The sequence below is a fragment of the Clarias gariepinus genome, chromosome 22 (assembly GCF_024256425.1).
Source record: "Clarias gariepinus isolate MV-2021 ecotype Netherlands chromosome 22, CGAR_prim_01v2, whole genome shotgun sequence".
NCBI classification, from domain to species: Eukaryota; Metazoa; Chordata; class Actinopteri; order Siluriformes; family Clariidae; genus Clarias; species Clarias gariepinus.
In genome coordinates, this window is record NC_071121.1 from 12,338,881 (window position 1) to 12,361,368 (window position 22,488).

The following is a 22,488-nucleotide window of genomic DNA, read 5'->3' on the forward strand; positions in this document are numbered from 1 at the left end:
GTTGCTCTTGTCACAATATTAGACAAAGACATCAAAATGTAACAATTTGACAAATTTATTTTATAATTGCCAGTTTATTATCTAATTACATTCAACAATTTTATATATAAAATTATGGCTATTAATGGGCTCCACCATATCACTCTGAATACATATGAATTAAAAAGTAAAAAAAGAAAAAAAACTTAGCAATGTTAAATCTGTAAATCTAGACTCATGTGCCTAGTACATCTAATACAAATCTTGCAAATATCTATCATTTGTAATTAAAATTTTAATGATTGTAGTAGACACTGGAATGGATCAACTCAAGTTGGAAGAAATAGCATTGCATTATGAATCAATTGTTTTAAAAGGGTTTTCGTTAACAGACTCCATGTTAGAGTACAGATAGTAAAGAAGCACTGCGATGATGATGAAAACCAGCATACGAAGCCACACTGGTACACCACCAGATTTGTTCTCCTGAGATTTGATGGTTCCTGGACTGGCATCCTGCAGGCTTGACTTGCTTGTGTAGGCTGTTGATCTAGAGCGGGGTGTGCTCTGGTACGCTGTTCGAGTGTAGCTGATGATGGGTCTTGTGTTTTGAAGGATTCATTTTTCCAAAGTTGGATTCACATAAAAAATGCATGTGAAAATGGATGGAGAGAGAGGGATGAAGAAAATATAAGTGAATATTGGATACAGGGCTTGGAGGGGGTAAATGTAACTTTAATGTATTATCTTTACAGTTATATATACAGTGCCCTCCAGATGTTTTGGCACCATGGATAAGAAATAACCGTCAAAAATACAGATTATACACAATAATTATTCTTAGATTTAGAAAATAATAAATTATTTTTCTTTTAATATTCCTCCTTATTACTACCTTTAAACGGTAATAGTATTTTGCACCACAATTATATACAACCAGGATTACTGAAAAATAAATGCATACACTTTATGTACACTTTATATAATGAGCTATCATAAATATGGCTGCAACTCTTAATTGTTTTGATAATCAATTCAATTGATAATTTTTTTTGATTGATAAATAAGTTTTAATTTTTTTTAAAATACACTGAATACATAGAAAATTACTTCTTTTCAGCATTTCAATTAGCTAACATAACTATAGAAATCTTAATGTTAATTATAGTCATGTGTAAAAGTTAGTGCCCCCTGATTTAATTCTATGTTTTTTAGTATAAAACAATAAAAAATATTGTTGCAAGCAACGATGAGCGAGCCCAAGCACCCTGTGACATCGCCACCTGGGCGCACCAGAAAGGCCCAGTTTGAAATGCACGTTAAGACCCCCCAAAAAGCCCAAAATGCTGGGGGAAAAAATCCTTAGAGAAACAAAGGGCCCTTCACACACTATGATGACATAGGGCTGATGTCATGAATCAACCATAAACTCCTATGTATACCAGAATATTCGAGAGGCAAATCTGAGGCCGTCTGATTATCAGCTAAAACCAGTAAATCCACATTAGAATTGCTGAAAAAAAAAAAAAAATAAAATCAAGGTTTAGGAACAGCCTAGGCAAAGTCCAGAACCCAATTGAAGTGCTGAGTCGGGACCTTAACAGACCTGTGCATAAGCAATGCCCAAAAACCTCAATAAACTGAAGCAATGTTTTAAAGAACAATGTACCAAAATGATAAGAGAGACTGATACATACATTCATACAGAAAACTATTAGTTCCAATTATTGCTGCTAATGGTGGATCTACAAGCTATTGAGTAACGAGGGTACTCATTTTGGCTTGATTTTGTAAAAAAGGATGGCACGATGAAAAAGTTATATGTTGTTTTACTAAGGTTGTACGTACTTGCCTAAAAAACAAAGACCTGCTAGAATTAGATGATTTTAAAAGAGGGGCAAAATTAAAAGAGGGGCACTAACTTTTACACATGACTGTATGCTTAATTAGGTAACAGGGCACTAACTACTGTATGGAATAATATCAAGTGCCCACGCTTTCCCAAATTAGACACCTAAAAATGCATTTAAAAAATGTGCCTTGCCCATATATAGCTTTTAACAAGATGATAATCCAAACACACTTTCAAATCAACACATAATTCTATAGATTTGTAGCTGAATTCAAATATATAAATTTAAATAGCTTAAAATGTTCTGCATATAAAAGCCATTTCTTAATATACGTGTAATATGTCTTAACATATATTTTGTTTCTTTACATGAAGAGCGGCAATTATTCTGGAGGCCATATAAAATATATGTTGAAATGTGCAAATTAAAATTAGTATTTGTGACTTGACAATACAACATGTCAAAGAAATCTTACTCATTTGCATTATCCACATCATCTGCATCCCTGCTGGCCCCATATCTTCTTGTTCTACAAAAACATATTACTGTGTTATTTTGAATGAAAGTCTACCCATAAACTTAGCGCAATAATTTGCACAAAAATGAAATCACAATATGGACAACAATTTGTGGCACGATGGTGTAGTGGTTTGCACTGTCGCCTGGCACCTCCAGGGTCCGGGTTCGATTCCCGGCCAGACTCGATTTCCGGCTCTGTGTGCATGAAGTTTGCATGTTCTCCCCGTACTCCGTTTTCCTCCCACAGTCCAAAGACATGTAGATTAGGCTAATTTGTGTTCCCAAATTGCCCGTCGAGTGTGAATGTGTGTGTGTGTGTGTGTGTGCCCTGCGATGGATTGGCACCCTGTCCAGGGTGTACCCCGCCTCGTGCCCTAAGCCTCCTGAGACCCTCCAGGTCCCTGCGACCCTGAATACAGGATAAAGCGGTATAGAAGATGAGTGAGTGAGTGAGTGAGTGAGTGGGTGTTCAAATCTGGGAGCCATACATAAAATATTCCCTACCTTCTTTTGTTATTAGATTAGGATATTTAGTGTGTTAAACTGTATACATAAATGCATGTACTGTATAAAGATTCCCACTGCACTTACACATCTTCAGTGTTTTCATGTTGTGTCTGCAAATGAAAATATGGTAGTGATCAGATTCATGTACAGATGCACAAATTAGAAGAGCTATAGACAATTATACTCAGGATACTGCTATTCGGACTTACTGGTGGACGATAGGTAACATATGTGATTTCTTCCTCTGTGAAAAAACAACAAACAAAAAAATTAAGATTAGTGAAACTTCAGATATAAACTAACTCCTACATTTAAAAAATGTACAGTGAGGTCAATAAGTATTTGATCACCCTGTGATTTTGCAAGTTCTCTTACTTAGAAATTATGGAGGGGTCTACAATGTTCAGCATAGGTGCATTTCCACTGTGAGAGACAGAATCTAAAAAGAAAAATCTGGAAATCACATTTCGATTTTTCAACAATTTATTTGTGAATTACTGTGTCAAATAAGTATTTGATCACTTGATTATCAGCCAGATTTTTGACCCTTAAAGGGTCAAACATTGGGCAAAAATATCCTTCCCTCAGTCAGAGCATTAAAGATGGGTCGTGGCTGGGTCTTCCAACATGACAATGACCCAAAGCACACAGACAGGACAACCAAGGAGTGGCTCCGTAAGAAGCATATGGACTATTTAAAAGCAAAATAACTGGTCTTTGAGGGTCGGAAATCTGGCTGATAAGCAAGTGATCAAATACCTTTTTGACACAGTAATTCACAAATAAATTGTTAAAAAATCATATAATGTGAGTTTTCTTTTTAGATTCTGTCTCTCGCAGTGGAAATGCACCTATGCTGAACATTGTAGACCCCTCCATGATTTCTAAGTAAGAAAACTTGCAAAATCACAGGGTGATTAAACACTTATTGACCTCACTGTATATTTAATAACTATTAAGTAGTTACGTTCTTCTCTGTAGTAAGTCTTGTCAGGTGATGATGACTTGGGCCTTTTGGACATGGCCTCTGTCAGTTTCTTCTCATAAAGCTTTCTTGTAGAGTCTAGACAGAGGACAATATCAGCATAAATACAGTGTGTTAGAAAATACAACATATACATCGAACTGTGCTCTGTGAACAAATAAGATTAAAACTAAGATTCAGTTATTTGTTATGTGTACTTTACAGGACAGTGAAAAGATTTTTCCTCCTGCTAATGCCTGGCATCAACAAAGACAGAGTGCTCCTGGAGCATGTAGGGTGAAGCGACTTATTCAAAAGGGACAACTGTACCAGCAGCAACTTAATTTTTTAAACATCTGAGGGTTAAGGGCTTTGCACAAGGATCCAACAGTAGCAACTAGTGTGTTAGTTGCTAGTGTTATGTCATTATATAACAGTTAATTCTAGTATCCCTCATCATGTGTTGGGCTGCTAGATGTTCAGTATAACAAATGTTGTCCTAGTTATCATGGAGTCCAGGTCAGCACAGGGATGAGTCAGCAGGTGCAGAGGACAGAGGGGGGGTCTGGATCACTAGAAGCTTAGGAGCAACATGTGTAGATCAAAACCATCATGAAGCAGAATCCAGCTGCAGCTGGTCCTTCCCTGGATGCCTCAAGATCTTCGCAGGGTTGGCCTCTGCCTACTGGAGCTGGCATAATCTCCAGTTGCCTCGGGATGGGTAGAGACTAAGTGGTTCTGACCAATGATCAATAATCCAATGATCAGTAGTTCGGCTCTCTGGCCAAACACTGGGTGTTTAGAGCTTGCCATTATTTTCTGTACTCCTGAAGGTTTTCAACCTAGAAATAACTCCCAGACACAGCCATAGCATCTCTGCACTCTGCACTGTATATAAAAATTGCTCTCAGGTAAAAAGTAAGGGTCCATTAAATAATGGGAGTTTTTTTTGTGCAAAGTTGCAGTTTCAGGATAATTGATTTTCGTTGAGCCGTGTCTGACGCCAGGTCCATCAACACACCAAGAAAGCATCCTTGCCCTCTTTCTTTGTTTATCCATTGTTGTTATGGATAGGTATTAAAAACCAGAGACTTATAGACAGATACAGGTTTATGTTTAGGATTATGCCATAACTTTATGTCATGTCAGATTCAACTGTGAATCTGGGACTAAAAGTAGTGCAAAGTGAATGCAATGCAAGTCCTACAGTCCCCCATAAAGAAGAAAAGAAATTATGGAACACACTAGCAAGTATTCATATCCTGGAAAAGGAACTGCTTGGTGGAGAAAATTAGGGGTAATTGGAAGAAATCCTCCAGGTTCAATATGGCAGCAGCACTTGAGCCACAGGCCTGCTGGTTGGTTAGTATAAGAGACATGGGGAAAAGACATAAATGGATATGAACCGGGGCCACCTGGGAGAATGAAGGGATGTGGAGGGACACTCTAGTACATCCTATTTCCTACTGGTCCTAGTGCTCAAGTGTTTTGGCAAATGTTTCATGCTCAGTGAGCAGTCAGAACCCACTTGACAGCCTTGTGCTTAGCCACAGGCCCAGCAGTCCGGAGTCTGTGTGGGCTTTGCGACTAAACCAAATTACAGAGGGAGACCCAACTTAGTGGAGATTCTCAAATCTATTCCCTGCATGAGTGTAAACAGACTTCATAGTAAACGGCTAAACAGTTAGTAGCTAACTCATACAGGAGACGGAGTTATCGCCAGCTCTGGAGAACAGACTTCCTGTAGCTTAAGTCATAAGGCATAGTCATAAGCTTATCTGCAGATAGCTCTGAGGTACAGTATATGAGGCATGATGAAAAAAAGAAAAGAAAAAAGAGAAAGTCAGTATTTATTTGAAACACTGTGTCATAAAGAAACTTTGGCACTTGTGCCTTGAAGGTCTTGGTATGCGCACTGAAGGTGCCTAAATCGTATTTCTGTTTAGTTAGGAACCATAAATCATAAGAGAAGAAACTTTAGTTATTATAGTAGGCAAGTGAAATGATTACAACTCGAATGCATCATTTTAAAATTAATATTCAGTTCCAAAGATAGCGGTGTTTTAAACCTAAATTACATCAACATGTGGTTTTATTGAAGCAGGGCTGAACATTTATATTAAACTGCTGGAACTTTTTTTATTTATTAAAATACATATTTCTCTTACCCACAATGGGTCCATGGTTAATCCCATATTCATCCAAAAGTTTACAGAGCTCCTCAGAAGTCTTGGAACTTAATGAGGACATGACTGCAAGTACAAATCACAAAAAAAGAGGGAAAAAAAGTTAGTTACTTCTATGCATCTAACTATCTAATTCTGCTAACATTTGTGGAGCAAAATTATTATTAAATAGTTTTTATGCAACAATAATTATTCAGCATTAAGGCCAGCCAAAACTAGTTGCAAAATATATCCATGACTCTGTGGTCGCACAAATCATTTCACTGCATATTGTACTCTGTATAATTGTGTATGTGACAAATAAAATTTTTATTTGAATTTTTTGTGGGTGAAATCTGGCCAACAGCTAATAAATGATAAAAAATCTGGTTTTCATCAAAACATTTTATTTCTGCCTACAACATAATGACAATTCTACTTTAATAAATAAAATATATAATAAATAAAACGTATAGATAATCAAGTCAACATGCTAATTGACTTGATTATCTATCTATTATTAGGTTAGTAATTATCTGCACTAACCTACTAAACGGCATCCTGCAATAGATACTACACTGCATATGATGATATTTAGTGTGGACGTGCATGACACGTAGTCACAGGTATGATCGTGTCACAGGTATTGTTGTGTCACAGGTATGATCGTGTCACAGTGACCAGAATTGGCTGTTCTTCTGTTTAATTGGCCGTTCTTTAATGACCAGTGATCAACCAACACATAAGCTTCTGAGTAGCTTCTGAGTAGCAACATAAATGTATTTCAATGGCATTACACTATCTAAAATCGCAAGCGTTAAAAGTCTCCAATCTGCCTATTTCTCCAAACTTCAATTGTAAGCAAATGAGTCTAAAACTCACTCATTACACACGCTTACACCAGGTTTAAAACACCGTAAGCACAAATTAGTCGGAAATAGCATGCATTAGAAGTGTCCGCAATGCTGACAGCCAATTAACCCGTGCGCTTACTGTCAAGCTGAGTTTTAAGACTTTGTTTTCAAGTTGAGGAATTTGGGGAGGTAAAACGTCATCGTTGCTTTATAATTCTAAAGGTGCTGCACTCTGAACTATTTACACATTTTTATCCTGTGTGATAGGAGTGAATTATTTGCCAAGTTTGATTAGAAATAATAATTATGGCAGAGGACAGAGATATGCGGTGTCCAGTATAATGTTGAAACTCTTGTATTTGAAGTTAGTTTGTATTGTTTAAATGCTGCCCTTGGTTTTTATCGGGAAGTGACTGGTGGTCCCATCCCTAGTCAAAACATGAGAAATCGTATCAGTTCTTAATATTAAAAATTACGATTTACACATAGCTTGTGAGGTGTCATAGGCATGTGGTTAAATTTTGACATTTGTGTAAGTTTGTAGAGAGTTTGTGACAGCTTGGCATGAGCTTTGCATGGTTTATCAAGAGCTGTACCAATGCTTTGTACATTAACTGCCGTGCAATTTGTTGCTGTTCACTTTGTGTAAGTCATAATATTCATATCAGAGATAATGGAGATGACAAAAGAGTTATTAATTTCTGCATGTCTTATAAGGTAAATATAATTTTAAATAATTAATACAGTTAAATTTATGCTTATGTAGCTTATGATGCTATATGCTATGAATAAAGGCTTTTTTATTATTTTTTGTGGCAATTGTTAATTTGAACAAATGTAATATTTTACTTGTCACTTATAAGATAGGGGAGGTTATAAGGATTCTTATTATTGCTAAGAAAAAAAATAATGTCATAAAAACTAATACTGGTTGTGAGCTTAGTCTCTACATATCCTCCACCTAAGGTTACACACTTCTCCGAACAATGGATGAGCTGGTGGAGACAGCTTTTTGGCCCTTGAAGACAAGTTCCACCTCCGTAATCACCTTGTCGTTGGCAAACCTCTGGCAAGAAGTGGTTTCTTCAAGTGATGGAAGAGAAAGAAGTCACTAAGTGCATAGAGGGGAGTAGGGGGAGATAACGCAGAATTTCATACCCCAAGCTGCCTGCCCGCAAGTTTTACTGTTTCGTAAGGTCATGACCCTCTAGCGCCATCATGCAAAACTATACTACAGATTTTTCAAACAAGAAGAAATGTTCATAAACATGCTTATTTCCGGAGACATAATTTTGGCAAATATTTTGCGTTATTTTTTTCATACGATAACACATTTTATGACTATCCCTCATATATATAAAATAGAGATGAGGGGAAAATCTATTTAGTTATACATCATGATTCCTTTACACAGTAATTCTTATATCATCAAACCAACTCCAAATTCGATCAAAATCATAAAATGTTGCCGTTCTTTCATAATCCTGCATGTGGCGCTAAAACTATTCACACTTTGGCAGGCAGCACAGCATTCTGTATGGTAGAAGCAAATTATGTGATTAAATTTGTTTAGAATTGTAACAAAAAAGTCATATCAAATCAGGATATTTTTTAAATAATAATACTAACAGAATTGCAAAACAAATCGAATTGGCAGCGTGGTATGACGACAATATCAAGTGATCCCTGGTGATTTCCATCCCCAATATTAAATAGGTAGACATTTTTTACCAAGCATGTGCACAGCTTTACTGTAACCCTAATGGGAATTTCCCATAATGAAAACATTCTCATTCACTTATACATTCCAGTGACACTAAAGAATCATTTAGGGTTTTAGGAATTGTGGGTGAATTCCTTAAGCTGTAATTTGACATTGGCCTTCCCTTTCTAGCACACATCAGCAGAAAAACATATACAAAGCCTGAAAGTGTCTTGCTTTGCAGTGTCGTTACCATTTCCCTATTGCAGTGGGCAAATAATAATAATAATAAAAAATAAATAAATAAAAACCTCTGTAGCATACAATAAAATAAACCATGTTTGAAATCAATATAACTTGTAATTTTGTCACTGAAATCAAAAGTTCATAAGTATGCAAATGCTGACTGGAGTTTTTATGGGCATGGAAAGCTGATCCTTTCTTTCTTTTTTTTTCTTAATTTATTTCTGTCTGTTTGCCTGCCTGTGTTTCTTACTTTTAGGTAGCTTCAATGCATGAGATAAACCTAAATAGTAGGAAAAGTAATTGCCTTGTCTGGTAAAACGGTTTGTGATAGTTACAACGACAAAGGCATAACCTCTGTAAAACTAGTGTAGGAAATATAACTAAATACAACTTGGAACAGCTGGCGCTCGTGCCTTCGTGCACATGCGCGATACGTACTGCATTAGCAAAGGAGCGACGGTGCTCGGTGTGTTTAATGCATTTTGGAAGTAGTAAAAGAAACTCAGTGTTTATGAATCCTAGACGATCTAAGCTAAGATGCTCTGGTCGCCTAGAAATAATAAAACATCTGAGCTGTACCTGTAGTGGGAAAAGCCCTGTTCTTAGCTGGGTCTCTAGCAAGTAGCTGTTAGCTAGGAGGCTATCTGAAGTGCTCTGCGACACTAAGCAAAAACACAACTAACCGACGATAAGAGGTTTTAAAAACAATTTAGGTCATGGTAATTAGTTTCGCGTTAGTTGAATCCCAGTAACTATTTTTTTTAAAAAGGCCGTTTTGAATACGGTGCACTCACCTGTATGTGGGCTCGTTTCTGATGGAAATGCTAATTTTCCTAGCTAGATCCCCTGAGCAGGGCGGCTCCCTCATACGTTACTGGACGAAATGGGAGTGTGAAGACTGGAAATGTGAACCTACATCGAATTCTGACGTTTGAAATATTCCCTGACAGCCATTTTATTTTAATGTCTGTACAGCGCTGTTTCAGAAAATTGCGACAAGTTGTGCATACAAACAAATTTATAAAACTGATTACGGCATTGCGAAGCCCATGCAATATGTATATTACTGAGATCACATTTTACCCATTCTTCAGGCTCTTGTCATAAGTTTATACACTGTGCTCCTGCATAAAAGTCTGGCTGTGCATTTGCATGAATGATCAGCTGTACGGGTGTTCATATTAAAGTGGCCAGTGAGTGTATATGCCGTTCGTGTGTGTTATATGTTCATTTCCCATTTCTCCAAATTCGTTATATATAGAATATCACCGAAAAGTTTATTCATTTTAAGTAATTAAATTTAAGTTCATTACACACAGAATGATATACATTTGTGTTCAAAATAATAGCAATGTGGAGTTCAATTAAAAATTCTAATTCAAATTTTATTTGTCACATACACAGTCATACACAGAACGATATGCAATGAAATGCTTAAACAACTGCTCGTGACCTTAAAATAAAAGACTATGAATAGAAAAAGAAAACAAGGTATATTTAACTAAGAAAGAATTAAATAAAATATAAAATTTAAATAAAACAACAACTGTACAGTACAAAATATACAATATAAGAAAAATATATGAAAAAATATAGAAGAATATGAAACAGCTGTACTGTACAGGACAAAATATACAATATAAGAAAAATATATGTAAAATATGGAAAATAAGAAACAGCTGTACAATACAGAGATATAGAATTTATAGACTTTTTGTGTGGGAATGTAGTTGAATATAAATTGAATATAAGTGGAAATGTCACATATTTAAAGTTTTTAAAGTGTCTTGTGCATCCGAGTAACAAAACGGGGTGTGCAAATATGCTTGAAAGTGACATATTTAAAGTGACTGGTGATAGGGGTAATTGGGTAATTTAACTAATGTCCACGAATGTGTAGTTGTGCAGTGGCCACTAATGTAAGTGAAAAAACCATATGTGTGTGTGCAAAATTTATCAGTACTGTGTGGTGTACTGATTAAGAGACCATATTGCCTGCGGAAAGAAGCTCCTCCTCAGTCTCTCTGTGTTGGTCTTCAGGGAGCGAAGTAAATTATTCTGTGAAAAACAGGTGTCAAACAAGTTCCCCTTATTTAAGGATAAATGCAGAAAAGATTGTCCTGTGCATTTCCCTCTGAAAATCAGAGTAAAACGGGTCGTTTCAGACATTGTTCAGAACAACAGCATACTTTTATTCAAAAGTTGATTAGAGATGAAAAAAATAATTACAAAGAAGTGCAGAAAATGATAAGCTGCTCTGCTAAAATTATATCAAATGCTTTGTAATGGAGATCAAAACCAGAAAGATGTGGAAGAAAATTACTATTCGAATGGATCGAAGAATAACAAAATTGGCAAAGACTCAGCCAATAATCAGTTCCAGCATGATCAAAGAGCACCTAAAGTTACCTGTTAGTGCTGTTACTATTAGAAGACGGCTATGTGAGGCCAAGCTATCAGCAAGAAGTCCCATTGTTAAAAAAAGACGTGCTGAAGAGGTTACAGTTCGCCAATGAACACGTGTTTACTGGCCTAAGGAGAAATGACACAACATCTTGTGGACTTTGATTGTCCTTTTTGGGTCTAGGGGCCGCAGACATTCAAACCACAGTACACTGTGAAGACGGTGAAGCATGGCGGCACAAGCATCATGATACAGGGATGCTTCTCGTACTATGGTGTTGGGCCTATTTATTACATTTCAGGGATCATGGATCAATTTGAGTACATTAGAATACTTATGTCGAAGAGGAAATGCCCTTGAAATGGGTGTTTCAACAAGACAACAGCCCCAAACACACCAATAAGCAAGCAGCCAGACCAACAAGATTGACGTTATAGAGTGGCCAGCCCAGTCCCCAGACCTTAATCCAATAGAAAACTTGTGGCCTGACATAAAAAATGCTGTTTCTGAGACAAAACCAAGAAATGCAGAGGAAGTGTGGCGTGTGGTACAATTGTCACAGATTCGCATCCGTTCTCAGAAAGCAGGTTATACAACTAAATATTAGTTCAGAGAGGCACAAGACAGATTTAACTTCAAGCATTTTTGTTTAAACAGTAAATTCATCACTTTGTAAAGATGAATGATGACACTGCTATTTTTTTTACAGACTAATATTTGTTTTTCTTCACTTTCTGTAAACTAATAATACATTTAGCACATTTTTCTTCATGTTGTGATTCAGAATAGAACGTGCAAGGTGTCCAATGCATTTGTGTAATTTAAATAAAAAGTTATTATATGGAAATGGAGTTTTACTCACTTTTTTTAACATACTGCTATTATTTTAAACAAAACTGTATTTTAAGTGTCAGTAAAATTCAGTATCATAGAAAATTAGAATATTACTTAAGACCAAGTTAAAAAAGATTTTAATGTGTTTTTGAGGTGTTATGGAAGTTGCTCTGATAGCGACTTTCAGTTCTTCTGCATTGTTGGGTCTGATGTTTCCCATCTTCTTCTTCACAATATCCCATAGATTCTCCATGGGGTTTAGATCGGTGAGTTTGCTGGCCAATCAAGCACAGGGATACCATGGTCCTTAAACCAGGTATCAGTACTTTTGGACTTCTCTCTTTCTCCAGACACTGAGACCCTGAGTTTTAAATTAAATGCAAAATTTACTTTAATTTGAAAAAAGACTTTGGCCCTTTGAGCAACATTTCACTCCTTTTTGTCGTCTTTGCCCAGGTAAGACACCACTGACGTTGTCTCTAGTACAAGAGTGGCTTGTCACAAGAAATGCAACAGTTGTAGCCCATGCCCTGAATATGTCTGTGCATGGTGGCTCTTGAAGCACTGACTCTGAAGAGCTGTAGTCCACTCCTTGTGAATCTCTCCCAAATTCTTGAAAGGGCTTAGTTTTACAATCCTCTAAAGAAGAGGATTATCCATGTTTCTTGTGCACTTTTGTTGGTGCAGGGTGTTAATGATTGTCTTCAGGACAACGGTCAAGTCAACAGTAGGTGTTTTAAGTTAATTAGCTGATTAGAGTGTGACACCATGAGTCTCAAATATTGAACTTTTTCACAATATTAAATTTTTCTAAATTAACGGAATTTTGGGTTTTCATTAGCTGTCAGCCAAAATTATTTAAATGAAAAGAAATAAACACTTGAAATACACCAATCTGTGAATTAATCTATATAATGAGTTTCACTTTTTGAATTAAATTACTGAAATAATCTTGATATTCTGACTTTTGGAATGGAGAGAGATCCCAAAAATGGATGCACACTTCCTTCGATCTATGTTATTCTATATTAATCTACATTATTGGTATTTATGCCTTAAAAAAAAACAACTCTGAATTATCACAGCAATGTTTAGTATTGTATGTCCCCTAAAGATGTTACTAATCACACCATTGTTGTTATGTGACCATGTTATTTTTTTGTGCATATATTTTCCTGTTAAAGTGTTTTTTTTACTATTCATATTTTTGGACCCCGATATACAGGTAGTCTCCGACTTATGAACATGCTCCTGAAACAGAACTTGTTTATAAGTAGTGAACTACCTGTAAAAATCAGGAAAGACCATGAATTTAGAAGGGGTGTTCGAACTTTTGACTGGCAGTGTGTGCGTATAAAACTTTTTTCCACACACACAAAAAAAATAAATAAATAAATGCACCCAAAAGGCTGACTTTTGTGACTTAAAATAAATACTGCTACTTAATTACCTAATGCCATGTGCTTGAATGTAAGAAAAATTTGTCATACACCCTCTTTACAGGTCATGAAAAATCCAGACCTACCCCAACCCTCATATTAACAGTGTAACGAAGTTTGTTTTCTACTATGACATAAAAATGTTATACTCAAGTGGATTGTATTTTTTTGTAGACTATTTGAAGATCGTGGTCAGAGATTAAGGATAAATGTAATAGTTTCCCTGCTGGAACATCATTGTCTTTGCAACGTGTGGTGTTTAACATCAGAGGTCAAGGGTTGTCTCTGTCCCCATTGCGGTAAGGATGTTGCGATCTAAATGTACAAAGGAAAGGTCAGTGTGTGTGTAGCAACCACTCATTTTTATGACTACGCAGCTGTGAATTTGGACTGTTTCTGGGGCCGTTGACATGAATTGAGAAAAGGATTGAGTGGGAATAAATCATACGAGATACCTGGTGATTACAGGAATCTTGTGGACCTTGAGAATAATTTATACAATTTGTATTCATATGTAAATTACATTAAGATGAAAACCCAAGTTATTTTTTAAATGCCAGTATGCATGTTGAATCTTGCAAATAAAAAAAAATTGTAGGCATGTAAAAGTCAAAAACAAGAATTTTGGATTGACAAAAATACTTAGGACAAAATTTTATTGATTAACAAAATACTGTAACAGTCTTAAAACATTGATTTTATCTTATTCTGCAATATTGGTTATACAAGGACATAGAGGAGTCAGATGAGTGAGAGCAAGTGCAAGAGGGAGGATTCTTTCCAAAGGGAAAAACAAAACCTTGAGTATTTGCATTTATAAAATCAAGAATAATTCCATACCAAATGCGCGTCCCTTTTAAGTTGTCTCTGACCCATTAATCTATAACTTTGTGTTTATTTATTTTGATCGATGTCCTGGAGTTAAGAACATGTTCTGGTGTTCTTATCATTAAAAGGTGACAGTGCTCAGCTCTACAAAGTGCAATGGAAAATAGAAGTCACACACCAAAGAAAAATGGCACCAGATCTGGACCCGTTCTGTAAAAGGCACAAACGGTATTATGAAGTACTATTGTCATGTCACCCATTGGCAAGCTAACCTGTGCTCTTTCAAAGGATTCTGCTAATGACCGTTCAGCTCTGATCCTAAAACTGGCAAGCACATTGAACTCATCACTGCAGCAAACAGTAACTCATTGGTATAAACCTAGAGTATGAACCACTTTAACCTGCACCTGCTTTGAACAGTACTGCTGAATGCAATGAGGGGGGAAAAAACTGCCTGGCTGTGCTAAGAGTATGGAATCGGACAAATTCGAGAGGGGGAAAAGTAGTACAATCTAAATGATAAAAGGATGAGACAGCAAGAGAACATTCAGTGTTTATGTATCTTTGGGATGCAGGAATCTTGCAGTGGATAGCTGCTTACACTTGAGGCATTAAACAGTGATGTGGTATGGGCTCCCAGGAATATGCTCATCACCCCATTTCACCACCAGGATATACTCGCCCTTCTCTTTCAGCTGGTAGGACACATTATAGAGTCGATTGCCAAGGTGCTTAACCAGAATCTCTTCACAGGGTACTTTAGGACCATCCACTCCAACCAGAAGCATGTTTCGTCCTATCGAATAAGAGTACAGTAATTCACTAAATGTAGTAAATAATTTTTTTTTTTTTTTGCTTTGTGAGAGAAAAGTAGAAATTATGCTGACAGTCATACGAAGACATACCTGCTTTGCTACAGTCCACACTAAAGCTATTTTTCTGGTTGATGAAACCCTTTGTGAGCCCCAGGCCCTTAGCCACTACACGGCTGGCATCTGAGCTGCCCCCCCAGCCTGGTGCTGCCTGCTGGGTGGAGGTCACACTGCGGGTCACAGGATCAACCAGTACTGAAGAGGTCTCATGCATGCTGTGACTAGTCACCAGACGGGAACCTGGGCAAGAATACAGGCAATGTATCTATTAGACAAAAATGCAAAAAAAGCAACAGTGCTAGCAGATGCATGCAACATATCCAACATGACGATTTACAATATATTGTTCCATCGGTTTGGCATATTACTGAGAAAAATTCTCACCAGTAATTTTAGCTTTGAAAGGGCTGCCAACGATGTGGTAGGGTCCCCCATATTTAATAGAAATTAGGTAGTTTCCTGGAGCCATTGGTGTGTAAGTGACCTTGTATCCTTCGGGGCATTCCTGACAATCCATCTTCACCTTTGAGGGACCATCAATAGTCACAGCCAGTGCTCCAGGACCAGCTGAGCTTGTGTTCACAATAAATTCACATGGTGATCCTACAAAAAGCAAAAATAGCACATTTTACATTTGGATACAAGTAAAATGTAACTGCTATAAAATGTACTCAAATTTGACCTGCACGCCTTTTCAGAACACAGGCAAAAGATAAATAAAGCATACCAGTGGTCCCTCCCTCTAGACCAGCCCCATAAGCAGACACCATGCCTGGGTCTCCAGCTTGGCCTGTCTCTCCCACACGAATCTTGAAAGGGCTTCCAGGGATATGAGAGCCATTAAATTTCACATCTATCAGGTACAAACCATTTTCCCTGGGAATAAATCTTACAGCATACTTGTCTGTAAGATCAAAGAGAAAAAAAAAATAAAGTAGGATGAACCAGTTGACCAGTTTTCAACAGTAAAGCATGCCCTGTACAACGTCATGCTCTTCTACTGTATGTAGAAGTAAATGCTTAAAAAACAAAAAATTATACATTTAGCCATTTCTGCATGTTTTCGTTACAAAATTGAGCATGGACAAATCCTACAAATGTGCAACAAAACAGCATAGGAATTAAAACACACAAAAAAAAGGAAATATGGTGCTCATTCATAGACGAACTCCATGCACCATGATTATTACCTTCATCAATCTCAGTAACACAGCACTCTTCCAATGCCCCAGATGGGCTGTGAACTTTAGCATCTATGACGCCCTTTGCTCCATTCAGACTCACAGCAAAGGAAGCAGGCTGGTTCACCTTTAAACCGGACTCCTGCATTCACAACACTTCACAAATGAACATCGAATACACAGCACTGTAGGGTTGGTAAAAGCCCATGGATATACTGTAGCACCAAGTACTAAACTAAAGATTTTACAGCACTAGGACCAACATTGCTTACCTTTAGGCTAACAGAGTTAAAGAGAGACTAAATGACATTACACGCCCCTAATAAAGTCTACTATTACTGCAGAAATAAGCAGACATGTAAAAACAGAGTGAAAAGAGCTCTCTTTAACTCTTTAGCCCCTGGCTTCCATCCCTGCAGTCCATGTAGGGAGGGAGCAAGACTGTTGGGAGCCTTTAGGACAAGGCACGAGAAATACAAACAGTCCTGCAGTATCCCGCAAACCCCATCAACTCTCAACACAGCAGTGGAACATCCCCACCACGAACCTTAAATTTAAACCTTCATTAAAATCAGTGGAGTGAGTATTCTAAGTGGACAAAAACGAGTTGTGAACATCCCAGCTTGCTAATTAAATGTTAAGCTAGGGTTAACTACATTTTTTGCCTTCTTGCCATTTGCTCACATGAAATGAGTTAAACAAAAAGAACAAGTGTCTAATAGTAAATAAACCATCTTTCAGAACAAATCTCGTGGAGCTTGTGCTGCTGTGCTGAGTGTTGCCTAGGACTTGTTTGGGGTGGACAAATGTCTGTCTTCCTCGAAACCTCACCTGAAGACTGGCAACAGTAAGACGACGAGCATCATCAGAGGGTGAGGCAACGGGCACCACGAAGGGACTGTCAGGGATGTGCTCATCGTTGAACTTGATAGACACTTCATAATCTCCTATAAAGGAAGTTGTATACGTCACTAACAGTCATTATATAGCTTGTTAAAAGAAAACCCAGGATTGCATTGTTTTAAACATTAAACAAGACTCTGCAACTTTCTCACCAGGCTCCTGGACAATGTAGGAAACACCACTTGAGCCATCTTTACGGTCTTCAAATGCGATCTCAGCTTTACTGGGTCCCTCCACAGCAATGGATAAACCTCCAGCTCCAGCCTCACGAGTCCATATGCTGAATTCGGCTAAAGGAAGCAGGATGAGACGGTCAGTTTTTATTCCATGCCATCGAGACACCATGAGTACATGATAGGCCTTTTTTTTTTATTTTTTTTTTTTATGTATTCTCATCCAATATATAGGAAAATAATTTCTAAGTCTCTATCAGGTGCCTCTCTCCATGATTTCTCCCTACCTCAGTCTGATTTGCTTCTGACAGCTCTAGTAAGAAAAACAAACCCAGGCACAGCGTTGTGCATGAATGCGCCATGAAGAGTGCAATTTAATGAATGCCTCCATTTTTTGCTGAATGGTAAATTAAAACGCATGAACTTCGTAAACATGCAGTGTGATTAACGTGAGCAGCAAGGGCTTCATTCATTCGATTTATGATATTGTTAAATATAGACATCCTGCACATAAATTCATGTTTTAAGTGAGCAAGAGAGGGAGAGAGAAAATGTGCACATACTGATTCATTCTTAGTAGGCAGGACTTTACATTAAACCGTCTCTCTTTTTGTCCATCTGTCTAGTTTAGAAATGTGCCAGAGTACAATGTGATTTATGTTAGAAAAATGCAATACAAAATTTGAATGAATTAAACTAACGTAAACCAACTGCTTGTTGATAAAAAGAAAATGCAATGGAAATGCATTTAATGACAATTATAATACAATTGCACTAAAGAACATTTCCAGCACCAAGGTGCTAGCTAGTACCATATTCTAGCAATTTACCCAGCTTAATTAACCAGACCCTACTATATGGTTTCAGATTTGGCTGTTAATGTGCCGGTATCCACAATTGTAACCACCTTTTGCCAATTACCCTGGTTCACCCACCTGGAACTCCCGCCTCTGCTCTCTCCAATCCAGGGCCTCCTGCACGGACCTTGTGAGCCCCTCCTTCTCCCAGAGGACCTACAGTGAATTGGAATGGTGATCCTGGTACATGCTGACCCTGGTATTTCACACTCACTGTGTGAACACCCATTTCAGTTGGAACAAAACGAATGCAGTAAGTATTGTTCTCTCCTTCCATGATTTCTGCCTTGTGCACTTTTCCAGATGGGCTAGTCACCTGGGCCGTCATATCTGCAATGCTGATCTCTACAAGACAGACATTAGAAAAGGTCAGATACATCCAGTAGCAGAAGTGGCGACAGTGATGGTTCAGTGGATGAAGTGCTTAACTACTCAGTACTGAGCTCAAATTCGGGTGCTAACAAGCCATGATTTAAAAAAAAAAAAAAAAAAAAAAAAAGGAAGAACCCTCAAGTCAGAATTCTCAATTGTGACTCGATTGTATTGTGCTTTGCATAAAGCTGTCTGACAAGGAGCAAATATAATCTGGTAGATCAAAAATGAAAAAAAGATTGTGTTTTACCAGGAATCTTCAGGCTCAGGTCACACTGACTGCCGATATTGGCAACAGATGCAGCTGTCCTCTTGCGAGTGATGCTCTCCTTCATCCTGCCTTCTCCAGTCACCTTCACTGTGAAAGCACTGCCTGTGGAACAAGGGAGGGGAAAAAAGTTAGAATGCACATTTCCTGGTACAAGCTAACCATTTTATAAAATAAGATGCTCACCTGGAACATGTTGGTCAGCAAACTTAATATTAATGATATAATTTCCTGGCTCAGTGGGGCAGTATGTGACCTTGCAGGTTCCATCTTCTTGATCCTCTGTGTTAATGTCCACCTTACTGGGCCCTTCAATTGACAGGCTAAGGCCTCCATACCCTAGGCAAACAGAACCATCCATTTGTCAGTTTGTGTCAAGTAAATTAGTCAATTAATTCTTAAGTATTTATTATAATTTTTTTACCTGCATCTCTGGTATCAATGATGAATTCAGCTGGCTCAAATGTGCGAGCCTCACTGAGACCTTGGCCGGATACACATACTCGACTCGCGTCAGCAATCTCGGACTGTTTGATCATAACAGAAATTGGGCTGCTGGGAATATGCCTGCCATTTTTCTTAATGTTAACCAGGTGCTCTCCTATCTCTTTAGGCACAAACGAGACACCTAGAAAATTTGATTGGGGGAAAAAAAAAAAAAGAAACAGGAATTTGTGTGTTGTTTTACCACATACTGTCCAATTAATGCAAGGATTTTTACTACATTAAAAGTGGTAGTGTAGAAAATTACCACTAAATTTAAATTTTAATTCCTGTAATTAAGCAAAAGATAACCAACGGTATAGGCACACATACCAACATGTCCATTACGCAACATTTTGAGCAGACATGGCTCCTCACGGCCAGAGGGAGTGGTAAGGGAGGCAGTTAGTTGGCTCAGGTCCAGTTCGCCAATGTCCAATGGGATATCAGCAGCAGAGCCCACCTTCAGCTGGGACATGCGCATGGAGTCATCCCCTAACAACACACAGACCGGCATGAGTACACCATGGATATATTGAGTCTCTATCCCTGTCTACTGAGCAGTTACTGACCTGTGATCTTTGCAACATAGGGACTCCCAGGGATGTGCTTATCATTATACTTGACGAGGATGTTGTAGTCTCCAGGCAGAACAGGGAGATAAGATACAGTGCAAGTACCATCCTGGTTGTCAGTGCAGCTGATGTCTGCTTTTGAGGGTCCCTCGATGGCAAGAGAGAGGCCACCTGATAAAGAATTTTAAAACCAGGTCAGTTCATGCGATGTCCAACTTTAATAATTGTGGAAGAACAAAACCTAATGTACCTTCTCCAGCATCCTTGGTATTAACAGTGAAAACTGCAGGCTTATTGACCATGCCATGAATGAGGCCAGGACCATAAGCGGTCACATGACCACTGTTGACATAATCCACATAGAACTGCAGTGGACTGCCTATCAGGAAAATTACATGAGTTAGGGTTAGGCCTAGTTATTTATTTTGATTTACTTTAATACTTCCATGGTCAGCATGCCATACCTGGAATGTGTATCCCATCATATTTGATGTCCATCTCGTGCAGTCCGGCCTCAGTGGGAGAGTACTTCACCGTAACAGTGCCGTCTTTGTTATCCACAATGTCTGGCTTGGCCACCTTTCCAGATGGCATCCTTACTTCACCTGATAAATAAGTATCAACATGTAAGGACTATCCCCAAAATTCTCCTTCATGTGGCCAAAAAGGAGAATATGACATTTTAGAAAAATACCCGTGATCTCTCCCTTCTGGATGGTAAATGGAATGACCAAGTCGAAAGGTCTTAGTCCAGCCACATCAAGTCCATTCATTCCCATAGCCCTGTCTGTTGCCTGGGAAGCAGAGAAAGAATAATATTTGGTTTGAAATGTTGCTCAGTTGGATAGCCAGCATCTACAGAATATGCACTAAGGACTAAAATATTAATGATCAAAATAGAAAAAGCATGATACCACTGATATCTTTGAATTATTAAATCCAAATAAACAATATTAAATAAGACAAAGAAATCATTTGAATGTTTAAAAAGGGTAGAGTGGGAAATGCATTCCCAAAAAAGGAAAAGATGATGATCGTGATGACAAGGGTGATGTAGCCACCAACATGGACACTATATGAAAGTGAAGACATCAGGAAAATAAAGGCTCAAGTAATATCTGTAATTTGCAAGTCTGGACAATAGCAGTGAAAGCCAAGCAGACAGGACACAAGTTACTCAGGGAGAACACACCACAGGAAAGAACCAATAACCTGAACAAAACCACATTACAATCAGCAAACAGCAGCACCCGACAAACAGCATTAACATCTGACACACATCCAGCCATTTTGTTAAATGCAGACTTCCACATTTACTTCTTTCAAAATGGCTGACAATAATTGAATGGCAACAAATTAGGAGTTAGATGAAACAGGGTAGGGCCTACACCCAGAGGACAAGAATGGAGATGGAGCTGGAGAATGGAGATGAGAGAGAGTGTTGAGGGACAAATGAGGGTGGACATGATGTATAGGAAGGAAAGGGGGGGTGGGTTGTCAGTACCCATGGCTGGCCCCTGTTGGGCGCGTAGGCGTACTGCGGGGCCTGCGTCTGCTGCATAAGTTGGTCAGGGGAGGCACCTTCCAAAGCCTGAGACAGGATGACACAATTAAGAGTGAAATAATCCTAACACTGAAAGTATTATACTGATAAAGATCAGGTATGGGAAGTTGCTAATTAAGTATTAATTCCTCAAGCTAATTAGCAATGTTCTTTAGCAAAGTCTCAGACTCCTAAATACGTCAAACCTTAAACCATCTGATCCCATTTAATGCCATTAATTCTATAGCCATAAAAAAGTGGTTAATTTTATTAAAAGAACCTGACATTGAGGGTTTATGTTTGAAAAAAAATAAAAAAGGAAAAAAAATTCCAAAGTTATGGTTGATGTGGGAGGTAATACAGGCCAGGTCAGTTTAAAAATAAATAAATAAAAAAAGATTACATACCATGACCTGGAAGGGGCTGTTGGGAATGTGTTCGCCTCCAAATCGCACACAGATGACATACTTCCCAGGCTGAGGTGCTGTATAAAAGATATCAAAGGTCCCATCCTCATTCTCAACCACGTCCACATCCACCTCTGCTCCATCTGGAGTGCACACTGTGCAGGTCACCTTCCCTTTCCCAGCAGCCTTTGCATCCACAGTGATGACCGTCTGTTCTCCAATCTGTATAGTAGGACCGACTCCAGCACCTGGTCCACACCAAACAAAAGATCACCACCTTCAAAGTCTGGACAGGACACATTTTTTTCTTCTTTTTTAAAAAAAATTCTAAACCATCTAAATATTTACTTCACCATGCATTCTGCCTCAGCATGAACTTATGAAACTGTGGCAACAGACAAAGGAAAGTAAAAAGTTGAAAGGTTAAAATTCATACTGACTAAATGTTTTTTGTGGCATTTGCACAATTACACATGCTGCTGTATAGAACACCTTAGATCAAACAAGCATGAGCTTCATTACACTAAATTTGGCAGAATTAAAAGTGAAAATGAGCAGTC

At 38.0% G+C, this 22,488-nt stretch overlaps 2 protein-coding genes across 6 annotated transcripts in view; both read right to left on the minus strand.

Annotated features, from left to right (window-relative positions):
- Positions 1-39: 39 nt before the first annotated feature.
- emd (emerin) lies at positions 40-9,736 on the minus strand. Of its 2 annotated transcripts, none has more exons than XM_053483114.1 (7): positions 9,584-9,736; positions 5,991-6,074; positions 3,826-3,921; positions 3,068-3,102; positions 2,943-2,968; positions 2,308-2,361; positions 40-580 (listed from the first exon to the last, which is right to left on the minus strand). In XM_053483114.1, the coding sequence occupies exons 2-7, from the start codon at positions 6,070-6,072 to the stop codon at positions 334-336; spliced, it is 540 nt and encodes a 179-aa protein (XP_053339089.1). In that variant the 5' UTR covers positions 6,073-6,074; positions 9,584-9,736; the 3' UTR covers positions 40-333. The 2 variants fall into 2 exon arrangements, with proteins under 2 accessions (XP_053339089.1, XP_053339090.1); XM_053483115.1 differs by lacking the exon at positions 9,584-9,736 and adding an exon at positions 7,817-7,929.
- Positions 9,737-14,105: 4,369 nt separating this feature from the next.
- Positions 14,106-22,488, minus strand: part of flna (filamin A, alpha (actin binding protein 280)) — a 29,643-nt gene continuing 21,260 nt past the window's right edge. For 2 of the 4 annotated variants that reach the window (XM_053482951.1, XM_053482952.1), the window contains 18 exons: positions 21,929-22,176; positions 21,483-21,569; positions 20,673-20,772; positions 20,443-20,583; positions 20,229-20,357; positions 19,976-20,149; positions 19,737-19,898; positions 19,345-19,548; positions 19,107-19,259; positions 18,903-19,025; positions 18,359-18,625; positions 17,403-17,540; positions 17,179-17,294; positions 16,357-16,489; positions 15,894-16,070; positions 15,551-15,769; positions 15,200-15,406; positions 14,106-15,090 (listed from right to left, as the gene is read on the minus strand). In XM_053482951.1, coding sequence (XP_053338926.1) covers positions 14,906-15,090; positions 15,200-15,406; positions 15,551-15,769; positions 15,894-16,070; positions 16,357-16,489; positions 17,179-17,294; positions 17,403-17,540; positions 18,359-18,625; positions 18,903-19,025; positions 19,107-19,259; positions 19,345-19,548; positions 19,737-19,898; positions 19,976-20,149; positions 20,229-20,357; positions 20,443-20,583; positions 20,673-20,772; positions 21,483-21,569; positions 21,929-22,176 — 2,963 coding nt within the window. In that variant the 3' untranslated portion in view covers positions 14,106-14,905. The remainder of the gene's footprint in view (positions 15,091-15,199; positions 15,407-15,550; positions 15,770-15,893; positions 16,071-16,356; positions 16,490-17,178; positions 17,295-17,402; positions 17,541-18,358; positions 18,626-18,902; positions 19,026-19,106; positions 19,260-19,344; positions 19,549-19,736; positions 19,899-19,975; positions 20,150-20,228; positions 20,358-20,442; positions 20,584-20,672; positions 20,773-21,482; positions 21,570-21,928; positions 22,177-22,488) is intronic. The other 2 variants (XM_053482954.1, XM_053482953.1) reach the window with 1 other exon arrangement.